This window comes from Salvia hispanica, chromosome 1 (genome assembly GCF_029641045.1).
Source record: "Salvia hispanica isolate PSC_SH4W2 chromosome 1, Shi_PSC_v1, whole genome shotgun sequence".
In the NCBI taxonomy this organism is placed as follows: Eukaryota; Viridiplantae; Streptophyta; class Magnoliopsida; order Lamiales; family Lamiaceae; genus Salvia; species Salvia hispanica.
Window position 1 is genome coordinate 62,287,860 of NC_142692.1, and position 19,417 is coordinate 62,307,276.

The 19,417-nt window shown below is 36.5% G+C and overlaps 1 protein-coding gene, 2 long non-coding RNA genes and 1 pseudogene across 4 annotated transcripts; 1 reads left to right on the forward strand and 3 right to left on the reverse strand.

Moving 5' to 3' along the window:
• Positions 1-1,802: 1,802 nt before the first annotated feature.
• LOC125218157 (uncharacterized) lies at positions 1,803-3,355 on the reverse strand. 2 transcript variants are annotated; one of them, XR_007175888.2, is made up of 3 exons: positions 3,068-3,355; positions 2,851-2,987; positions 1,803-2,004 (listed from the first exon to the last, which is right to left on the reverse strand). It is a non-coding gene; the product is annotated as an uncharacterized LOC125218157 (long non-coding RNA). The 2 variants fall into 2 exon arrangements; XR_007175889.2 differs by having other exon boundaries at positions 2,851-2,981; positions 3,068-3,354.
• LOC125218156 (uncharacterized) lies at positions 2,454-4,663 on the forward strand. The gene is made up of 3 exons (XR_007175887.2): positions 2,454-2,595; positions 3,858-3,923; positions 4,425-4,663. It is a non-coding gene; the product is annotated as an uncharacterized LOC125218156 (long non-coding RNA).
• Positions 4,664-6,471: 1,808 nt separating this feature from the next.
• LOC148934328 (uncharacterized) lies at positions 6,472-7,088 on the reverse strand (annotated as a pseudogene).
• Positions 7,089-7,362: 274 nt separating this feature from the next.
• Positions 7,363-10,001, reverse strand: LOC125220265 (cytochrome P450 CYP749A22-like). Its single transcript, XM_048122425.1, has 5 exons — positions 9,853-10,001; positions 8,660-8,771; positions 8,330-8,562; positions 7,877-8,255; positions 7,363-7,791 (listed from the first exon to the last, which is right to left on the reverse strand). Exons 1-5 carry the CDS (start codon positions 9,999-10,001, stop codon positions 7,363-7,365), a joined length of 1,302 nt encoding a protein of 433 aa, XP_047978382.1.
• Between the last annotated feature and the right edge of the window lie 9,416 nt (positions 10,002-19,417).

A 19,417-nucleotide genomic window follows, 5' to 3' on the forward strand; every position in this document is an offset into this window, starting at 1 on the left:
AAAGAGTTGAAGTGTGTAATAAATGAAGTGAGATGGTGGAGTGTGTAATAAATGAAGTGAGATGGTAGAGTGTGTAATAAATGAAGTGAGATGGTAGAGTTGGTTGAAGGTGGGTCCCTTTTGACTTTTGATTTTTGTTTTGATTTATTTTAATGTTGATAATGACATTTTTATGTAATTTTGATGAAGAATTGGGTAAAATTGTATAACCAAATATGGAAAATTCTAAAAGTGACTCTTAAACTGGGACGGACTTTTATGGCAAAAAGTGACTCTTAATCTGGGACGGAGGGAGTATGATTTTTGCATAACTATCACATAAATAGATAAAATAGATAATCCACTTAAAGTAGATAAACACCAAATAAACAAATAAATCCATTTAATGCATGACATTTAAACACACATGACAATTAAAGGGAGAAATAATTAAATAATTAAGTTTTATCTTGGATAATAAATATCCAAATTCATTTAGGATTTATCAAGACAGCGTTAACTATCTAAATCCATTTAGGATTATTTGTAACATCCTGGAAAAAAAATATATATATAAATAAATAAATAAATATATAAATAATAATAAAATATAAGCCTAGACATGAGAAAAGCTGATGACTCGACAAGAAAGAAGCATATCATCGTTTGTTGAGAAACGATTGGCTGATAACAAGTTAAGGCCCTACACCAACGACTCGATGAAAAAAATTTAAATCATGGAAGAAACCCAAATAGAACTGGGAATGCAGAACAGTAGAGTTCGTTTACCCACGACCACACAAGGAAATATCATCATTTAAGTAACTATAGATCATTATGCCAAGAGTGCCCCTTGATACAGTTTCTCATTCCGAATTATCCTAACTATATGTGTGGAATAGCAAGAAAGTAATGACGTAAGAGCACAAATCAAAAAAATTTCACCTTCAAATTCTAGAGAATCTTGCAAGAGCTCTCAAGCACAACTTAAGACATCTAGATAGATGTGGAGATCTTGTTTTTATTGGAACTAAGTTGATAGAAGGCAAATATTGGACTCGAACCATGACTACAAGATGATGGAGATCATTCGGAAAATCCAAGAAATGATTAAAGAAGCACATGCTTGACAAGGAATTTTATACAAATTTCTTACCGCAATAAATTAGAGTTTCTTGCAAGCGAGACAAAGTTTCTCCTGTAAGTATCTTCTTCAAAAGATATAGCTAGATTAGATTGCAAGGACAAACTAAGACTCCATTATAGAGAACCTTATAGGTTTCTTTAGAAAGAAAGTGGCATTACTACCAAGCTTCTAGATCGCACACGACGTTTTCGCCTATCACAACGTCAAGTTACACTTGCCCCTAAACGCATTATACACCATGGATGGGTGATCCTAAACATATCGGAGTTACGTGAAGGAGCGAAAGCTATATTAGATGTAAAGTTGCAATAGTTAAAGAACACATAAGTCACCAATGATAAATGTGTTATTGAAATACCAAAGACAAAAAGAAGAAACGTGAAAGGTTGAAGAGAAAATGAACGAACGAAATCCAAAATTGTTTCATATGGATCACGCAAATTTCGGGACGAAATTTTTCTAAGGGGGATGGAATGTAACATCCCGGAAAAAAAAAATATATATATATAAATAAATAAATAAATAAATAATAATAAAAAAATAAAAAAATATATATTTCGACGTGTCAAATAAATAAAGTATTATTTTATACTTTGTTCTTGATTTTATATTAATAATCAAGTTTTGATGTGAGAAAGAAAAAAAATTTATCAAAGAGTTTTAATGTGCAAAAACATACAAGAAATTATGAAATAATTGTCCATATACAATTATAGTAGAAATAGATATTGAATGTTTATTTATACATAATAGAGTGTCTTCTATACAAGTGAGAAAAATACTACATGTTTCTATATCTATACAAAGAAGAATAATAGCTTCCCGGAGAACCAAAGCTACACTCTTTAGATGTCATCCTATTTCTTCAAATCATGATCCTACACAAGTAAAAAAAAAATATTGACATGGTAAGAAAATCAATCTCATCTTTTAAAGTCTAGACTATGAATGATGATCAAAGACAAAGATGACACTATTCACTTGAAAGTGACACCAATACATACGAGAGGATATATATGTGTATATACATGTATTTATATGTGTATCTCTTCATGCATAGTGTAAATAGTGAGAGGAATAGTGGTGAATAGTTAAAGACTATTCATGCTCACAAGAACTCTTCAGAAATGCCAAGAATATCTTTCACACAATGCAGGCATACGTGCCATGTTAAAACCATTCAAGATCATGCAAGAGAAGTACGTGTGATGAATCTAGTAAGTTACTGCATGCAAAGATGTCCGTGTAAAAGTGTTTGAGACGTGTCTTATGGTAAGGATTCACAATAAAATTTTTGTCGGAGAGAAGTAGTATAAAGCATGAATGGTTGTCATCTTCAAAAACACACCAGTTTTCCACTAAAATCTTACACACTCAATCTCTTTTACGAACAAGTTTTCAAGCAAGCAAGGGGAGGAGTATTTTCAAGTTGAGGCACAAATCAAACCTATCTTTGTCATTCTTTTGAGGTAGGATTTTCTCAAACTCCATTTAAATCTCTTCAATTCTTTTCAAGCATGATTTCATCAAGCATGTCATTTTAGCAAGAAATCATATAGAACGTAGAGTCACAATCAAGCATGCTCCCAAATAATTAATCTTTCAACTCTTTCGTTTCAAAAGCAAGTATGAAAAACCATTTTATTCTATGTTGAGCCTAATTTACATACAATTTATGCAAAGTCATATAATCGATAAAACAATTAGAGAAATAGGAGCCTCACCTCAAGCCGAAGATTCTGCCCGGCGACGTCGACGGAGCTCCGGCGGCTGTCCGGCGGCGTTCCGGTGGCTGTCCGGCGAGCAACAACGAAATTCATTTATTTTCGATCCTCTTTTCACGATCTATCTGTTTCTACAACTTTCAAAAACAAGTTTTATGTTTTATGTTTTCAAAAAAAAATTAAGTTTTCAAAATGAGAAAAATCAACAAATCCTTACCTCTCTTGGTCGACGGCGGATGGCGACGGCGGCTAGACCGCCGTGTATGCAGCGGCAACGGCGAAGGGCGGCGGCTGGCGGCGCTGCACGAACAGCACGAGGCCGAGCTCAAGCTCGAGCTGGCTGAATTCATGGTAGAGAGGGAGAGGGGAGAGGAAGAAGGGGGTAAGGGAGACGACGCCGGTGTGACCGGCGGTGGCAATTTCCGGCGAGGCTGAGGGAGTTGGGAGAATGAGAGAGAGACGTTGGGAGAGAGAGGAGGCGCAGGGAGTGAGAAGAGAAAATGAGAGTAGGGTTTTCTCTCATTATTTAAAGTCTTGGGCTCTCATTTTATTAAGTTTGGGCCTCTTTAAGTTAAATAAGTTAGACCTCTTTAAATTAATTCTTTGGGCCAAAAGTAATTGAAATTAGTTAAGTGCTTGGACTAGAATAATATGATATATGAACCCATAGGAATTAATTTCTTCTTGGGCTAGTTTAAGTTGTTGCCTCTAATTTAATTATTCTTGAATAAGTTCATTAATTATTAAGCTTGGATTAAATTAATTTATTGGGCTTATACTCCCTTGAATTAATTTAAATCATTATGCTTGCACTAGTGGATTGAAGCAAAGTCTTGATTATATTAGATTAAGTAATCTCTTGATTAATTGTTTCCAATTGTAAAATAGAGAAGTGAAAGGAATTAACGTTTGAAAGAATAGTAAGATAGGATGCATATCCTAGGTGCATATCATATGCTTTTATTTAATTCATGATGTTAAATCCTTATTATCTTTTATTGGACAAGGTCCATCGCAAGGAACGTAACTCCAAGTGAGTTAGTATTATTTTACGGAGTTTGGAAGCATACAAGGTGAACTTTCGAACTTATATACAAATGAAAGTATGAAATAATTTTGAGATATCTATGCAAATGATATTGTCTTGCCATAAATTGTTTTGGTTTTATGTAATGATGCCTATCTGTGTTGGTTATACCGAATGTGCTATGCCAATTAAAGTAAGAATCGAATTCGGGTCCCAGCAAGGGGAGAGTCCCTACTCGGACTAGTGTACACGTGGACTGTGTGTCATCGAGAGGGTTGGCCGGTCCGGTGTCCGCGGAAAGTGGCCACTTTCCCGGCACAAGAAGGAATGTTCAGATATGGCGAATTACAGAAGGAATGAAGTCTGATCAGACGAACTTTTTATGTAAAAGAATTTAGTAAGCTTGGGTCTTTTTGAGGAAAACCCCCAAGGATTACTCTAACGATGGCTTGACAATATTTTTATAAAATGTATATGTGTATCTTTCAGCAATGTGTTCACTGAGTACTTTTTGTACTCAGCCCTGCATGTATTTCTAAATGTGCAGGTTGAGTTGTGATGGAGTGGAGGGTGTTGATCCAAAGTGGGGCTTACTCTTATTCTTATGCAGTACTCTCGGAGGTTCATGTCTTCATACATGGCACCGTGTTTCAGTCGTTTCCGCTGTGCATTGAAGCAATTCGCTTCTATGTGACTCTGATATTTGATAAAGTTGTATTGTATGAACCTCTAACTCGAGTCTTTGTGATCGAGCTATTCTTTTCAAAGTATATTCTTTTCAAATAACCCTTGAATATATGATCTACCCATGTTTATTTTCCCCAATTTCTATCCCCTCTTCTTAATTCCTATCCCCGGTCACGGTTAACCATGTTTTACTATCCTTAGTAAAATGCGGGCGTGACATTATTCTAGTTTTATTTCGATAAAATCAAATCCTACAATTCAAGATAACGTTGATCTATGATTATCATTATTTAAATCGTACTATGATATTACTAGATAGAAACAATTCCATCATAATTCATAAGATAAAAATAAAATCCTATCAACCAAGATTTATACAAATCTTAATTATATTTAGAATAGACATCTATAATATATCAAATATAGCTTAGGATTTCTTAGATAAATAAATTTATCTAAATCCAATTAAATAAAGATTTTCTTATATATCATCTTTATCCTAATCTATCTAGGATATAAATCCAAAAGATATGGATAACTTGGATTAATTCATATTCTAATTCATCTAGGATTTGTCTTAATAGAATTAAATCTATTCAAATCCATAGGATAAAAATAAATTAATATTAATATTAATCCTAATCCATCTAGGATTTTATCTTGGAGTAAATCCATATAAATCCATAGGATAAGATAATATTATATTATAATTATTCAAATCTATCCAACATTTATTTAGGAACAAATCCATATAAATCTATAAGATAAGAATAAAATATTATTTTATCACTATTCAAATCCATCTAGAATTTATCTATGAATAAATTCATATTAACTCATAGGATAAGAATAAAATAATATTATCATTATCTAAATCCAATTAGGATTCGTATAGGAATAAATTCATATAAATCCATAGGATATAGATAAAAAAAAAAAACTTGATTATTATTTTCCAAATATAACTAGGATTCAACTAGGAATAATATCCATATGAATCAATAAATAAGGAAAAAAAATCTAATTAATCCATGATTTAATTCATAAATTAAATCTCATATAATATATAAAAAATCCACAAAAGATATATTCAAATCATATTTCCAAATTCATCTTGAATACTTTCCAAAAATAATTCTAAGGGTTAAAAACCCTAATTTTAATTTGGAAAGCGAAGTCAAGGGACGAAACGTTGTGACGTCGCTCCCACCGAAATTCGTAGCCGCCGCCGCCGCGTTCCTGTCCATCTGCTCGTGAGGACGCTTCTGCCGCTGCTGCAACTGTGACAACGTCGCTGCTGCCGCTGCGTCGTTCTCGTCATCGCTGCTATGGACTTAATTAATTAATATCTTATTAACTCCAAGAGTAGACTTAGCAAGAAACACTTATTTTATTATTCATAGAGTAATAAAACTCCAACTGGCCAGTTTTCCGAATAATAAAACCTTGTTCGAGCTCCTTTTGAGGACATTATCAAACGAGACTCACCTCGCGCACGATTCAACATAATAGAAATCCTAGCACCGCTAGATATTTATCACCACTACCCAATATATTAGGATTATTGGGTTGCGAAAAACCCGCACCATTTGATAAGTCAAAGTAGTGCATAATCAATACCGTATGCTCAATGCTAACATATGTAGATTAAGAAATAGTATTTTATCAAGACCTAGTCTTTCAGTAGATAGCATAAAGACACGTCTTGCTGTTAGATCCATTCAGTGCTATACCACAGCAATGTCATCTTTTTTCAGTAAGACTTAGAAATATGCGGACTGACATTGCAACCTTTCACGATAGGTAGCCAAAGCTTATCTAGGTTGTGAAATTCTTCTTTTTCTTTTGCAAAGCATTGCATAGATCTGACCGTGTTACCTTAAAGTGGACGACGCCCACTTCCAGTCCTAGTACTCAGACCAATTTTGAAACCATTGAAGGGCACGACCTTCGCAATTTATCACCGCTAGCCGCACCTTCGACTCCGCCGGTGTCAGATCCACCGCGAAGAAATGATTACAGCGCATAATCTAGCGGGCCAAAATCCCCCCCCCCCCCCCCCCCCCGCGAAGATCGGGAATCCAACCTTAGATTGACGAGTAGAAAAGTAAGGCATCTGTGGTGGACCACCACCACCGCCCACCGGCGCAGCGCCGCCACCATCAGTAGCCAGCAATCGATTCATCAGCTCATTTTGCTGCATTTGCAGCGCGAGAAACTCCTCCCCGCAGCTCCTTAAAGTGAAAATCGCGTGTATTATCAACTTTATCTCGCAGCTTATCGAGATCCTCCCTCTGACGATCGTTGTCGGACAGCTTGGCCGTTATATCAGCCATCGCAGCAGTGAATATCTCCTCCAAGCGACGCGCGTCGCCAGAGCGTGTGTCAACCATGGCGGAAGCCGGATCGTGTGGACTGATACCACTTGGTAAGGAGTCAGGGTCACCATGATCGGAATGGCGACCGAGAGTGTACCGATGCGTAATGCACTACGGGACGAGGAAGGGGAAGAGATATTTTGCATTAATTCAATAACATGCATTACATAATGAAGAAGCAGCTTATATACACGCTGCAACAAGCTCACAACCAACTACTAACTATATTCCCTCACGCTCCGCGCACATAGCTAATTTGATCCACTGTTTCTCAGTGTTGCATGCATCCATGCACCACATTATTTAACTTCCATCTCCTCGCGCTTATTCGCGTCATACTTCACATATCAGTCTGTAAATCAAGCAAAACAACATATTTTCACGCAAAAGTAGTACAACACAACTCTGTTTAGCCTTGTTTTAAAGCGGCTGAAGCAAGATCCCAACTCCGTGCTCCGGGTGAGCAGTGAGGACTATCAAAGGCAAGTGAACATACTCCGGTGACAGTGTGAACTTGTAGCGTTGGAGGATCATCGAGAGCGCTATCTTTGCCTCACTGATCGCCAAATTGAGGCCCAGACAAGTTCGCGGTCCATACCCAAATCCTAGGAAGGCCGTGGGGTTACCATTCGTCGCCTTAGCCATCCCTTCAGAAAATCTTTCCAGTTTGAAAAGGTGAGCGTCTTGACCCCATATGTCAGGATTCCGGTGGATAGCTAGAGGCGGAATAGAAACTTTCATATTTGCAGGAAACTCGTATTTTCCCAACTTAACTCTAATGCCTATTCTCCTTATAATACTAGTGACCGGGGTGTATAGCCTCAGTGTTTCGTATAATATCATGTTAACCTGCATATCAACAAACATGTAGTATCAAAATTACATGTCACACTTATTAGAGTATTTGGGAGACAAAAATATCAATCTTTTGTACAGATTTTAATCTGGAAAGGCCATCTGAGTTGGAATTTTGTTGACCGAAAAGCTGTAACACTTCTTCCCGGGCTCTCTCTTGCCAGTCAGTGTGGATTGCTAGGAGAAATGTGGTCCATGATAGTAAACTGAATGTTGTTTCTTGTCCAGTAAAATAGAAGGTTTTACATTCATCGATGATCTCAGCTGCTGATATCTGGCTCTTCGGATCATTGTCGTGGTGACCTTTTAGGAGAGATCCTAGAAAATGACTACCGAAGCTGTCTGCTTTGCCATTTTGAACCTCAAACTGTCTCTTCTTTACTATTTCCATGATAGAATCATGAAGCAACTGCTCGGTCTTGTCTGCTTCGATGTCATCCCGTGTTCTTATAAATCTTCTGCCATGCCAAAAAGTTATCACATGATCAGATTAGATGCATTACTATTTGCATGAGAGAAACATATAACATACCCAATGCCAAAAAGTCCGATCTTGAACACATTTGTGGAAATCAAGACACCAAGTTTGGACAACATATCAAATATCTTTCTCCCTTCCAAATAGCTACTTCCAAAAGCTGTTCTAGAAATCACATCTGAGCTAAGAAGCCTGAATTCGCTGCAGACCTCGATTTCTTTACCATGGTAACTACTCCATTTCTCAAGCATGGTTTCGACACAAGAAACCAAGGCAGGTACCATCTCCTATTCAACAACATAAACAGACATGGATTAAATTAATTATCTCTTCTTGATAAAAATGATTAATAGTGTATACTAGTATACTACTACTATTTAATACCTTGAGGCAGTCTCCATGGAAAGCATGATTAGACAATTTCCTAAGCTTAGACCATTTTTCACCATCTGTCACAACAAGTCCATCTCCTAACAATTGCTTGATACAACCATAGCTAAAAGAGGAATCATGGCTTAAATTAATCAAGACTTCAAACTCTAAACCGTCTGAATATATACTCACACTGGGGGATTAATAGTACTATGGGAACGTCGGTATGCAGACAAAGATTAATATGACGATGAGTTTCTTTCTATGTACTATATCATTTTACTAGAATAATCTACAAATCTGAATTTTCTAATAATTTTATACTCCCTCCGTTCCACAAAAGATGTCACACTTATGGAACGGTACGGAATTTTAGGAGGTTTTGTTTTGTGTGTAAAATAGAGAGAGAAAATATATTTTTTATATTTATGTGAGAGAGAACTTTTTCCAAAAAAGGAAATGTGACATCTTTTGTGGGACAAACTAAAAAGAAAAGTGTGACATCTTTTGTGCGACGGAGGGAGTACTAAAGAATATTTTAAACTTTACCCCAAAAATATCATCTTTCTTATATTTGATAGGCTTTGAAGTTATATAGACTCCCAAAATATTATCTCTCTTATATTTGGAAGGTTGTAATATGGCGGTCAAATCATGTGGGTTGGGTCGTTATTATATCAATCTATTATCGACCCAACCCAATAAGGTCAAAAGCCATTCCAAACCGAAATCATCGGGTTCTTATCGTGTCTGTTAAGGATGAAGTTCCTTTAACTCAAATAATTCGCGTCGAACGTCGCGGGAGCTTTTGCCCGTCGATCAATCCGGCGTCAAATTATGGAATAAAAGGTAGTCGCCGGAGCTTTGCCGGTCGATCAAACCAGGAATGTTACGATAAAAGCATAAATATAAAATAAAAGGATAATTATGTTTCTTCAATGTCATAGAAGAATACAATATCTCCTATTTATAAACTACTCTGACTTAGGGAACAAGAAAATAAAGATCCTAATAATATATGAAAATATATGGGAAATCAATGACTAACTAAATAATAGATATGGGGAATATTTTAGGAGATATGCTCGTATCAACTCCCCCACGGTTGAAATTCACCTTGTCCTCAAGGTGGAAACCACGACACAACAAAGAGAGTCAAAAACAACAACTTCGGCAAGATATCTCCTCCTGGATCAAACGCATACCGAATGGTTGATGGTCTCCCTTCATTATTCCCATAAAAATACACCGAGGGAGGACTCTTGTTGAAAACTAGATGGCTCCATGTGTTAACCAATTCTTGAGCAATTTTCTGGTTGCTTCTGGTCTCCTCAGTCGGCTTAGACAAAAACATAATGTCCTTTTCAAGGTCATTTTTCTTCAATTGTTCTCTTTGACCAAACTGATCCAAACTAATTAGAAGATCAAAGAAAATCCTCAGAATTGCAGCACAGACGTTAATGCTTGGCAAACTCCCATCAGGTAGTAGCTTGAGCCAATTCTTTAGGGGATTCAAAACTCCATTTAGAGATGCCCAAGGTTTTCGGTTCCGGCGGTTAACCGCGAAACCGGAACCGCCGGTTCCGGTTCCGAACCGGAACCGTGACAAAAATCTTGAACCGGAACCGTGATAATTTGAACCGCGGGCCGGTTCCGGTTCCAAATTTAATGAACCGAAACCGTCACCGAACCGCCGGTTCCGGACGGTTCCGAACCGCCGGTTAACCGGCGGTTTCACGGTTCCGGCGAGATTTTCGAGGCGGCCAGCTTTCGGTAGGATGGTCGGCTTTTTCAGGCGGTTTTGCAGGCGGTTTATGACCAAAACCGCCGGTTAACCGTGAAAACCGGCGGTTAACCGCCAAACCGGCGGTTTTCAGTTTTGGCGCGGAACACAAGGCTGACACGTTGCAGCTTCGATGGGATGGTTGAGTGCAGGTGGTCAGACGGTTTGTTGACCAAACCGGCGGTTTCGGGTGTAAAACCGGCGGTTTCCGGCGGTTTTTGACCGTTTTAAATTTTTTTTTTTTTTTTTTTTTAAATTCGAATTTTGAATTCAATTTCAGATTTCCCCCCAAATTTTTATCTATAAATACCCCCCTCTATCCTCACTTACATTTACCCCACTCTTGTGTTAATAAGAGTTTCTCTCTTCAATCTCCCAATTCTCTCTCTTTGTCTCCCATTTCTCATTGTGCTATTTGTGCTTTCATTTGAATTATTCAAGTGCTACTCTTATATTACGCATTGTTATACTTGATCTATAGTTCTTTAAGTTGTCTTTCTCAATTGCTAAAACAAAAAAAAATTATAAGTCCATATTTCTACTATAATTCCATAAACTATCAAGATGTCTTCATCCCGAGAAGGTCGTATTGATAAGGGAAAAGGAAAGTCCAAGAGGCCAAGTCGAAAATCCGTTATTGATGAGATTTCTCAAAGGAACATGGATATGTGGCAGGTTAATATTTATTATCTACTAATATTATTAATTATGAATTACATTACATTATTGTTCATATTGTTATTTGATATTTTCGCTACAAATATTATTTTGTAGAATCGAGAAGAGCAAGATATGGCCAATGCTATTGCTCTCTCCCGCTCTCAATCCCAAGGCGGACGTGGATATGGAGGCGATGCTTATGTTGGTAGTGGTAGTGGTGCTCCCGGTCCCGGTGCCTATTCTCAACAAATTCCAACCCCGGTGAATCTTGATGACGACGATGATGACGAGGAGGAAGAGGAGGAGGAGGCGGAAGAGGAACAACAACAAGAAATGCCACCCCCACCCCCACCACCAAGGAGTCGTCGTGGTCGTGGTCGTGGACATCCTCCTCAACCTCCTAAACCAGTTGAAAGGACTTTAACCTCAGATATCATGGTCAAACATTTCAAGAAGGTACGAGATAGTACCGATCCGAACACTTTTAATGTGTATTGCAACTATTGTGAAAACGTATACACATTACGAAAGAGTGGAGGATATGGTACATTTACCCGTCACATGGAGAAAGCGCATCCGGTCGAGTTTGGTATCGCTCCAACCCAAACTCAACTCAACTTTCAACATGGAGGCGGGACCGGGAGTGGGACGGGTTCATCCCAAACATCAGGTATGTGTAGCAATACTCTTTTAAAATATGATCATAAAAATGCTCTTAATGTGATGTCTAGATTTGCTGTGATGAAACATTTTCCATTCAATGCTTTTGATAACGATGCTTTTGAGTCGAGTATGCGACAAGTTTATAATGCCGCTGCAAGAAAATTGAGTCGAACTTCTATGACTCGAGCTGTTGTTAGACAATGCATGGAAAAGAAGGTGCAATTAGGTACGTTTATTGTTAACTTGGGTCATAAAGTTTCGATTTGCTCTGATGTGTGGACTGATTGTTTTTGCAAAAATTCATATATAGGCATTACTGTGCATTTCGTTGATCATAGTTGGACATTGAACAAACGTTTGATTGCATTTCGGGAATTTCCCGCACCACACACTGCACAAGCAATTGCTCAATTGATCATTCAAGTTTTGAATGAATTTCAATTGATCAATAAAATTTTTTCTGTTGGTTTTGATAATGCAAGTGCTAACACTGCTAGTATAGATGATCTCATCAGTGCATGTTCTCCTGTTATTGATGGCAAATATTTTCATGTGCGATGTATTGCTCATATTTTGAATTTGTGTGTTCAAGATGCGATCGATTTGTGGCAAAAGTATGTTGATCCTATTAGAACTGTTGTTAAATTGATTCATAACAAAGCTCCTATTGGTAGAGCTTGGAAGAAATATTGTCATAGCAAGCAGTGCAGGTACACCAATTTTCGTTTGGATGTTTCAACTCGTTGGAACTCGACGTACGATATGTTGGAGTCGACTTTGAACCACATTGAGTATTTATGTGAATTTTTTAGAACTTGCCCGCATGTTCCTTCTGATTTGCTTTTGATACCCTCTTGTTGGGACCACAGCATGGATTTGTTTCGATTATTCCAAGCTTTCAAAAATGCCACTGTTGAGTTATCCGGTGTTTATTATCCTACTTCTGTGCGCGTTTTGGAGCATTGCATGTATGTGGCAATTGGTTTTAAGACATGTGTGAAAAATACTCAATTCATTGAGTTGAAGGCTATTTTGTTTTATATGGTTGAAAAATGGTTGAAATATTTTGCGCGTATTCCAAATGTGTTCTTGATTGCAAAATGCTTGGATCCAAAGTGGAAGTTGCATGGTGTGCATAAAATTTTAGACATGTACTATGGTTGTTTGCACGATTTGGATTTTTCTCAACTTCGCGAAATGGGCTTGACAAGAGGAGAAAGCTTCGAACTAAATCTTCCGAATGTTGAAGAAATCAAACTAAGGTTAGATAGTGCGCTTCGTGCTCTCTTCGGGGAATATGAAATGCGATATAACACCATTCACCAGGTACGTGCTCCTCCTAGTCCTTCGACATTTGATTTTGGTGGCGGGAATTATAGCAATGTCATGATTGATCCCGACGTAGTATCACAATTGCAAGATCTATACGGTGCTACAACCAATAGGACTAGAGCTACTAGTGAGTTAGATATATATTTGGAATCACGCTCTATTTTTCAAAATCCAGGTCCCCCTACTCAACAAATTGACGTCCTTGATTGGTGGGGAACACATGACAAAGAGTTTCCGATACTTTCGATAATGACTAAGGAGATTTTCGCCGTTCCCGCTTCCACCGTCGCCGTGGAGCAAGCTTTTAGTGTCGGCGGTTGTGTCCTAGACGACAAAAGGAGCAATCTCTCCGCCAAAAACATGGAAGCCACTATGTTACTTGATGATTGGGCAAAGGCGGACATGAGAGCACAAGAGCCGGATTTCGACTTTCGTGTAGAGAGTGATGGTGAAGAGTTTTCCACCGATGACGAGGTCGGAAGCGAAGGCGCTCAACAATATCAATGACGGGGGGGCGGTGAACGGCGAGCACGGCCGGCCAAAAAGGTAAGCAAGGTAAGAGAACTACGTGGGCTTTGATTCCTCAATAAAATTGTGGATACGTAGGCAACTCAACTTAAATTTGAAAAGTTTAACTTTGAAAGTTTAAGTTGAGTTCAAGCCCTTTTCAATTTTTTCCTTTTTCCCCCCATTTCATGGTTTTTTTTATTTATGTTCCGACGACACTTGTAAATTATATCACATTGTTGTATTATTGTAATGTATTGACAATTGTATTATTGTAATGTATTGTTGTCCGTTACAAGTTACAACTCAAATTCAATAAAATTGATATGATTTTCACCTTATTCGTCTTATTTCAATTTAAATTATCCATTGTCTTGTTCCAATTTATTGTATAAATCCAAAATTCCAAATTATATAAGCAAAAAAAAAAAAAAAAACCGTTGGAACCGCCAAAACCGAACCGGAACCGTGAGAACCGTACGAAAACCGGCGGTTCGGAACCGGAACCGGAACCGCCGGTTTTGGAACCGGAACCGGAACCGTCAAAAAGCCTCACGGTTCGGTTCCGGTTCCACATTTCGTGAAACCGGAACCGGCGGTTCCGAACCGGAACCGCCGGTTTACGAACCGTGGGCATGTCTTACTCCATTATCAGGCGGAGCTTCATCTTCTTCAACACACATATGCACAAATTTATCTTTTATAATCAAAATTGACTTCTTTCCCTCTACAGATTTCAATTCCCTCGCATCATTTTCCTGTGCTTCCAAATTCCCATCAATATCAACCTTTTCAACGCCATAAAAACGAGAAGAAGAATGTAGAATCTTCTCCGAAGAATCATCAAATCCTTGCTCGACTCGATCACAGTTAAGAATCAAATTCTCTTTCTTATTACACTCCAAAACATCCCCATCTGAAGTCTTGGACAGAGCATAAGCCGACGAGCGATATTCCACTTGCCAAGGAAGAAGTGCTGATAGCGTATTTTGCGACGTAGCATATGGCGGCTCGAGCGAAGCCTTGCTATTTCCTGATGGAGGAAGGTGCTGAACGAGGTCCCCAGACCCAAAAGTTTGGGAGCCGTAGGGCTGGGCAGGTTCAGGCTGCTCGGGAGGAAGCATGTTGTCGATGCGTCGGTCAGCTGCATCAAGGCGAGACTCCATCCTGTAGCACGCTTCCAACAACTGTTAAAGTTGTGTGAGAATCGGATTTGCCGTGGTGGTGGCTGGACAAGGCTGCCAAGAGGTGGGCTGTCTAGTGGAACACCCACTGTCAAAGGTGTGCGGCTGCGCCGCTGTTTCACGTGTTATGCAGTGCTGATTCCAACGTGAATTAGGGTCAAGGGGCAGTGGCTGATCATACGGTGAGTATCCCTGCTGCGTGCACAACCACGGCGGGTCCCAACAAGTGGGCGGTGGTGGAGAGTACAGAACTGGCTCGTAGGACGATGGTTGCTGATATGCAGTTTCCTGGCGCAGCCATGGCGGATCCCATGAAGTGGGCTGACGGGCTTGGTAGGGATTGTGTTGTTGGTGGAGTCGCCCATCCTGTGGATGTGGTGGTTGTTGATCTAACGCTCTGATCGGATGGTGTGGGGGTTGATGTGCAGGCTGCCATGGGTGGTAATCCGCCTGCCGGAGTTGATATCCGGTGTAGGTGTACGACATGTTGACGATGATTCGGAGGAAGAGATCACGATGAAAGCACCAAATTGTTAAGGATGAAGTTCCTTACCTCGAATAATTCGCGTCGAATGTCGTGGGAGCTTTTGCCCGTCGATCAATCCGGCGTCAAATTATGGAATAAAAGGTAGTCGCCGGAGCTTTGCCGGTCGATCAAACCAGGAATGTTACGATAAAAGCATAAATATAAAATAAAAAGATAATTATGTTTCTTCAATGTCATAGAAGAATACAATATCTCCTATTTATAAACTACTCTGACTTAGGAAACAAGAAAATAAAGATCCTAATAATATATGAAAATATATGGGAAATCAATGACTAACTAAATAATAGATATGGGGAATATTTTAGGAGATATGCTCATATCAGTGTCCCAACCCAACAGGTTCGTGTCGGATTCGTGCGCGTTATCGTGTATCCAAACAAAAGTCAACCCTTTGTTAACGATAGTTAGTTAGCTTGATGTGACACGATAACGACTAAAACATGATGTTGTTATACGATTTAAACATGATATTACACGATAAAATAAAAAGTTACCAACTTAAAATAATTATTTTCTTAATCAAAATAATAAAATTAAAGTATAGTAATATTAAATCTAAATAATAAAATTAAATAATTAAGAAAATTAATTTTAATAAAATTAAAGCATATTCTTTCTTAAAATTCATAAAAAATTAATTAATATATTTTTAATTAATAAAATTAAAGTATAATATATTTTTAATTAACTAAAATTAAAGTACTACCTCCGTCTCCCAAAATTTGCTACACTTTGACCCGACACGGGTTTTAAGAAATGTAATGGAAAGTGAGTTGAAAAAGTTGGTGGGATGTGGGTCCTACTTTTAAAGTATTAGTTGTATAATAAAATGTTAGTAGGAATGAGTTAGTGGAATATGGGGTCCACTACCAAAAATGGTAAAAGTGAAGTGTATCAAATTTTCAGGGACGGACCGAAATAGTAATATGTATCAAATTTTCAGGGACAAAGGTAGTATAATATTTTTTAATCAACAAAAATAACTAAAAAGTTTAATAATTTTTTAATTAATAAAAAGTAACTATTTATTTCTTAACGTATAACACTAACCCAACCCAACCCGTTATCTTCGGGTTCTTATTGTGTCGACCATATAAGGACCCAAATCCTAAACGTGTGTGTTCATGTCGTGTTAACTCCGTGCGGGACCGTATCGTATTATCGTATCGTATTACAAATTGTCTGCCCTAAGCTTAAATAGAGTTCCAAAATATCATCTCTATTCTCTAATACGTTGCTTCTACGTCTTTCCCTAAGCACGTTGAGAAGACAATAACACATTTTTGAACTTTCAACATATTTTCAAACTTGCAACACATTTTTCCCAATAAATCCACTTCACACGCCGTCAGCTAAACTACCACAATTTGTCAATAATCTTCTTTATTCCTCTTTCCTCTTTCAACGAATCATATCAAATTATCAATTATCAACAATAACTCCACAATTATATACGGAGTTCGGAGTTGATCCACATGGGCTCAATTTCGATTCCATCATTTGTTCCATCTTAGATGAATGTAAAACCATGGGCTCCCCATCTCATAAGGGGGGGCTGAATCCCCTGATGTGGTAAAAACACAGCAGGAGCTGCTGTGGTAGTAATATGTCGACGTTTTGTGCCAAATTTTATAAACTTTAACTCTTTTCAAAGTAGCATTAGTACATACTGCACTAACTCCATATTTTCAGTATTTAAATTTTGATTCATCTTACACTTGCCACGGTGGTATACATGTAGGCCGTAGGCATAAATTTTATCAATGATTTAGCTTTAATATTGCCCTACTCTACCATCCATACGGTTGATGAAATCAGAGTATTTAAAAATTTATTGGTTAGTGATTTTACTTATATAATAATAATAATAATAATAATAATAATAATAATAATAATAATAATAATAATAATAATAATAATAATAATAATAATAATAATAATAATAATAATAACAACAACTTGTTGATATTCATTTTTAGTAATTAAAATTTTATCTATAATCTGTTTTGGACTAAAAATTTATCAAATTTGAAAACACATTTATATTTAAAATTTAGTGATAATAGTTATTAAATTATAGTTATTCGTTGAATTTGGCCAATTTCATAACTTTAAAACTCTAATACTAAAACATTTCAGTTTTTTCAATTATCTCATGATGGTAAAAGTTGAAATTATAATGGAAAAATAAAAAAAATATATTATGGCAACAAAATCACAACATTTTTTATATATCAACATTATCAATCAATCATATTTGATTTTTTTTTTCATATTAGCTTCCATTTTATGTATTTTGAGACAATTAAAAAAATTAAAAATTATGATTTAGATTTAAATTTTGAATTTTATGAGAGCATCAAGAAGTCAATAAAAATAAAGTGGCAATTATCTCTTAAATTACTCCCTCCGTCATAGAAAGTTTGTCACATTTCTTCATTTCCGTATGTCCCACAAAATTTATCACGTTTCACTTTTTACCATTTTTTGTAGTGGACGTCATATTGCACCTACTCATTCATATTCACATTTTAATATCAACCTAATATATTAAAGCAGAACTCGTTTTCCACTAATTTTTTCAACTCATTTTTCATTACATATCTTAAAACTCATGCCCGGTCAAAATATGACAAAAATTATGGAACGGAGGGAGTACCAGAGTATGAGCTATTAATTAGTTACTACTGTAATTTAAAGAAAATACTAAGGGATTTCAATTATTTTTTAAAATTAACTTTTAGTGTAATATTATAAATGAGATTTATAAATTTAAATACATAATCACTTTTTAAAATTTGATAAATTTTTTGTTAAAATAAATTATAACTAGAACTGATAACTACTAATTGCAACCGGTCAGCTTTAATTATTATTTTAAATAAAATTTAAATGAGCATTCAATTTAATACTATAAGATTCTGAAATTTTAATTAGTAAGTAATCCATATATATTTTAATGAGTAGCTTATGAATCATTATTTAAATAAAATTATTGTTCAACTTAAATCACCGAAATACAATGGATTAGTTAGTGCGTGCGACATGTATTGGATATATTTAGTTAGTGACTTATTAGTGCGGTTAAAGTTTGTAAAATTTGGCACAAAACGTCGATGTATTATTACCATAGCATCCCCTAATGTGTTTTTACCATAGCAGGACATCCAACTCCCTCATAAAGTGGCATCGCAGTCGATCCAACTCCTCTTGGATAGAGAGAAGAAGGCTCTTAAAATTGAAGCCCTCGTGACATTTTCGTTATTCCTCTTGGATAGAGAGAAGAAGGCTCTTAAAATTGAAGCCCTCGTGACATTTTCGTTATTGGGTACTAAATGGATTTTGGATATTATTGAAAAGGATAAAGCTATGCTATTATAATGTGGCCGGCTATAAAAGAATATTTTCATAAATATGTATAAAAGTAATATTAATAATTTAATCGTGTCATTCAATGCTTAAATGTTTTTACTCTATTACCCCTAACCATTAATTTTAGTGATATTATGTTTTTGGTTTTCACAATATTCAGTCTTATAATTATTAATCAAGAATCACACGCCCGTTTCTCTTTCACTAATTATTCTGATTTGTTTTTTATTTGACTAATTTTTCACTTTCACGCTTTATTATGTGTCTTAGTTGAATTTGCAATCTATACAATATATAAAAGCGCAGTTTTGGAAAAATTTACAAGATTGCCATTTAATTTTAAAAAATATATTAAATTAAATATGTATAATTTAAAGGCCATTAAACATATAATTAATTGGAGTGAGCGGGAGGTTTTACTATGTCATTGATTAAGTGGAGTGAGTAGGAGGAGCAGAATTCCAAGGGCTTCTAATATTGTATAGATTTGGCTTTATGGTGATGGTTTTGCAGAAACTTGGATATCTCGTGCTCAAGAAATTGATGACTAATGCAAGTATGCAACTATTTTTAAACTATTTCTCCTCATCTCATGTGTACTTTTAGATATAGTTTAATTGTTGGATGTTTTAGCTTTCTAACCATTGTTCTGTGTTGATATATGATCTCTTTTATTCAACTTATATATCTACTTTGTGATGGTATAATAGGTTTTAGTT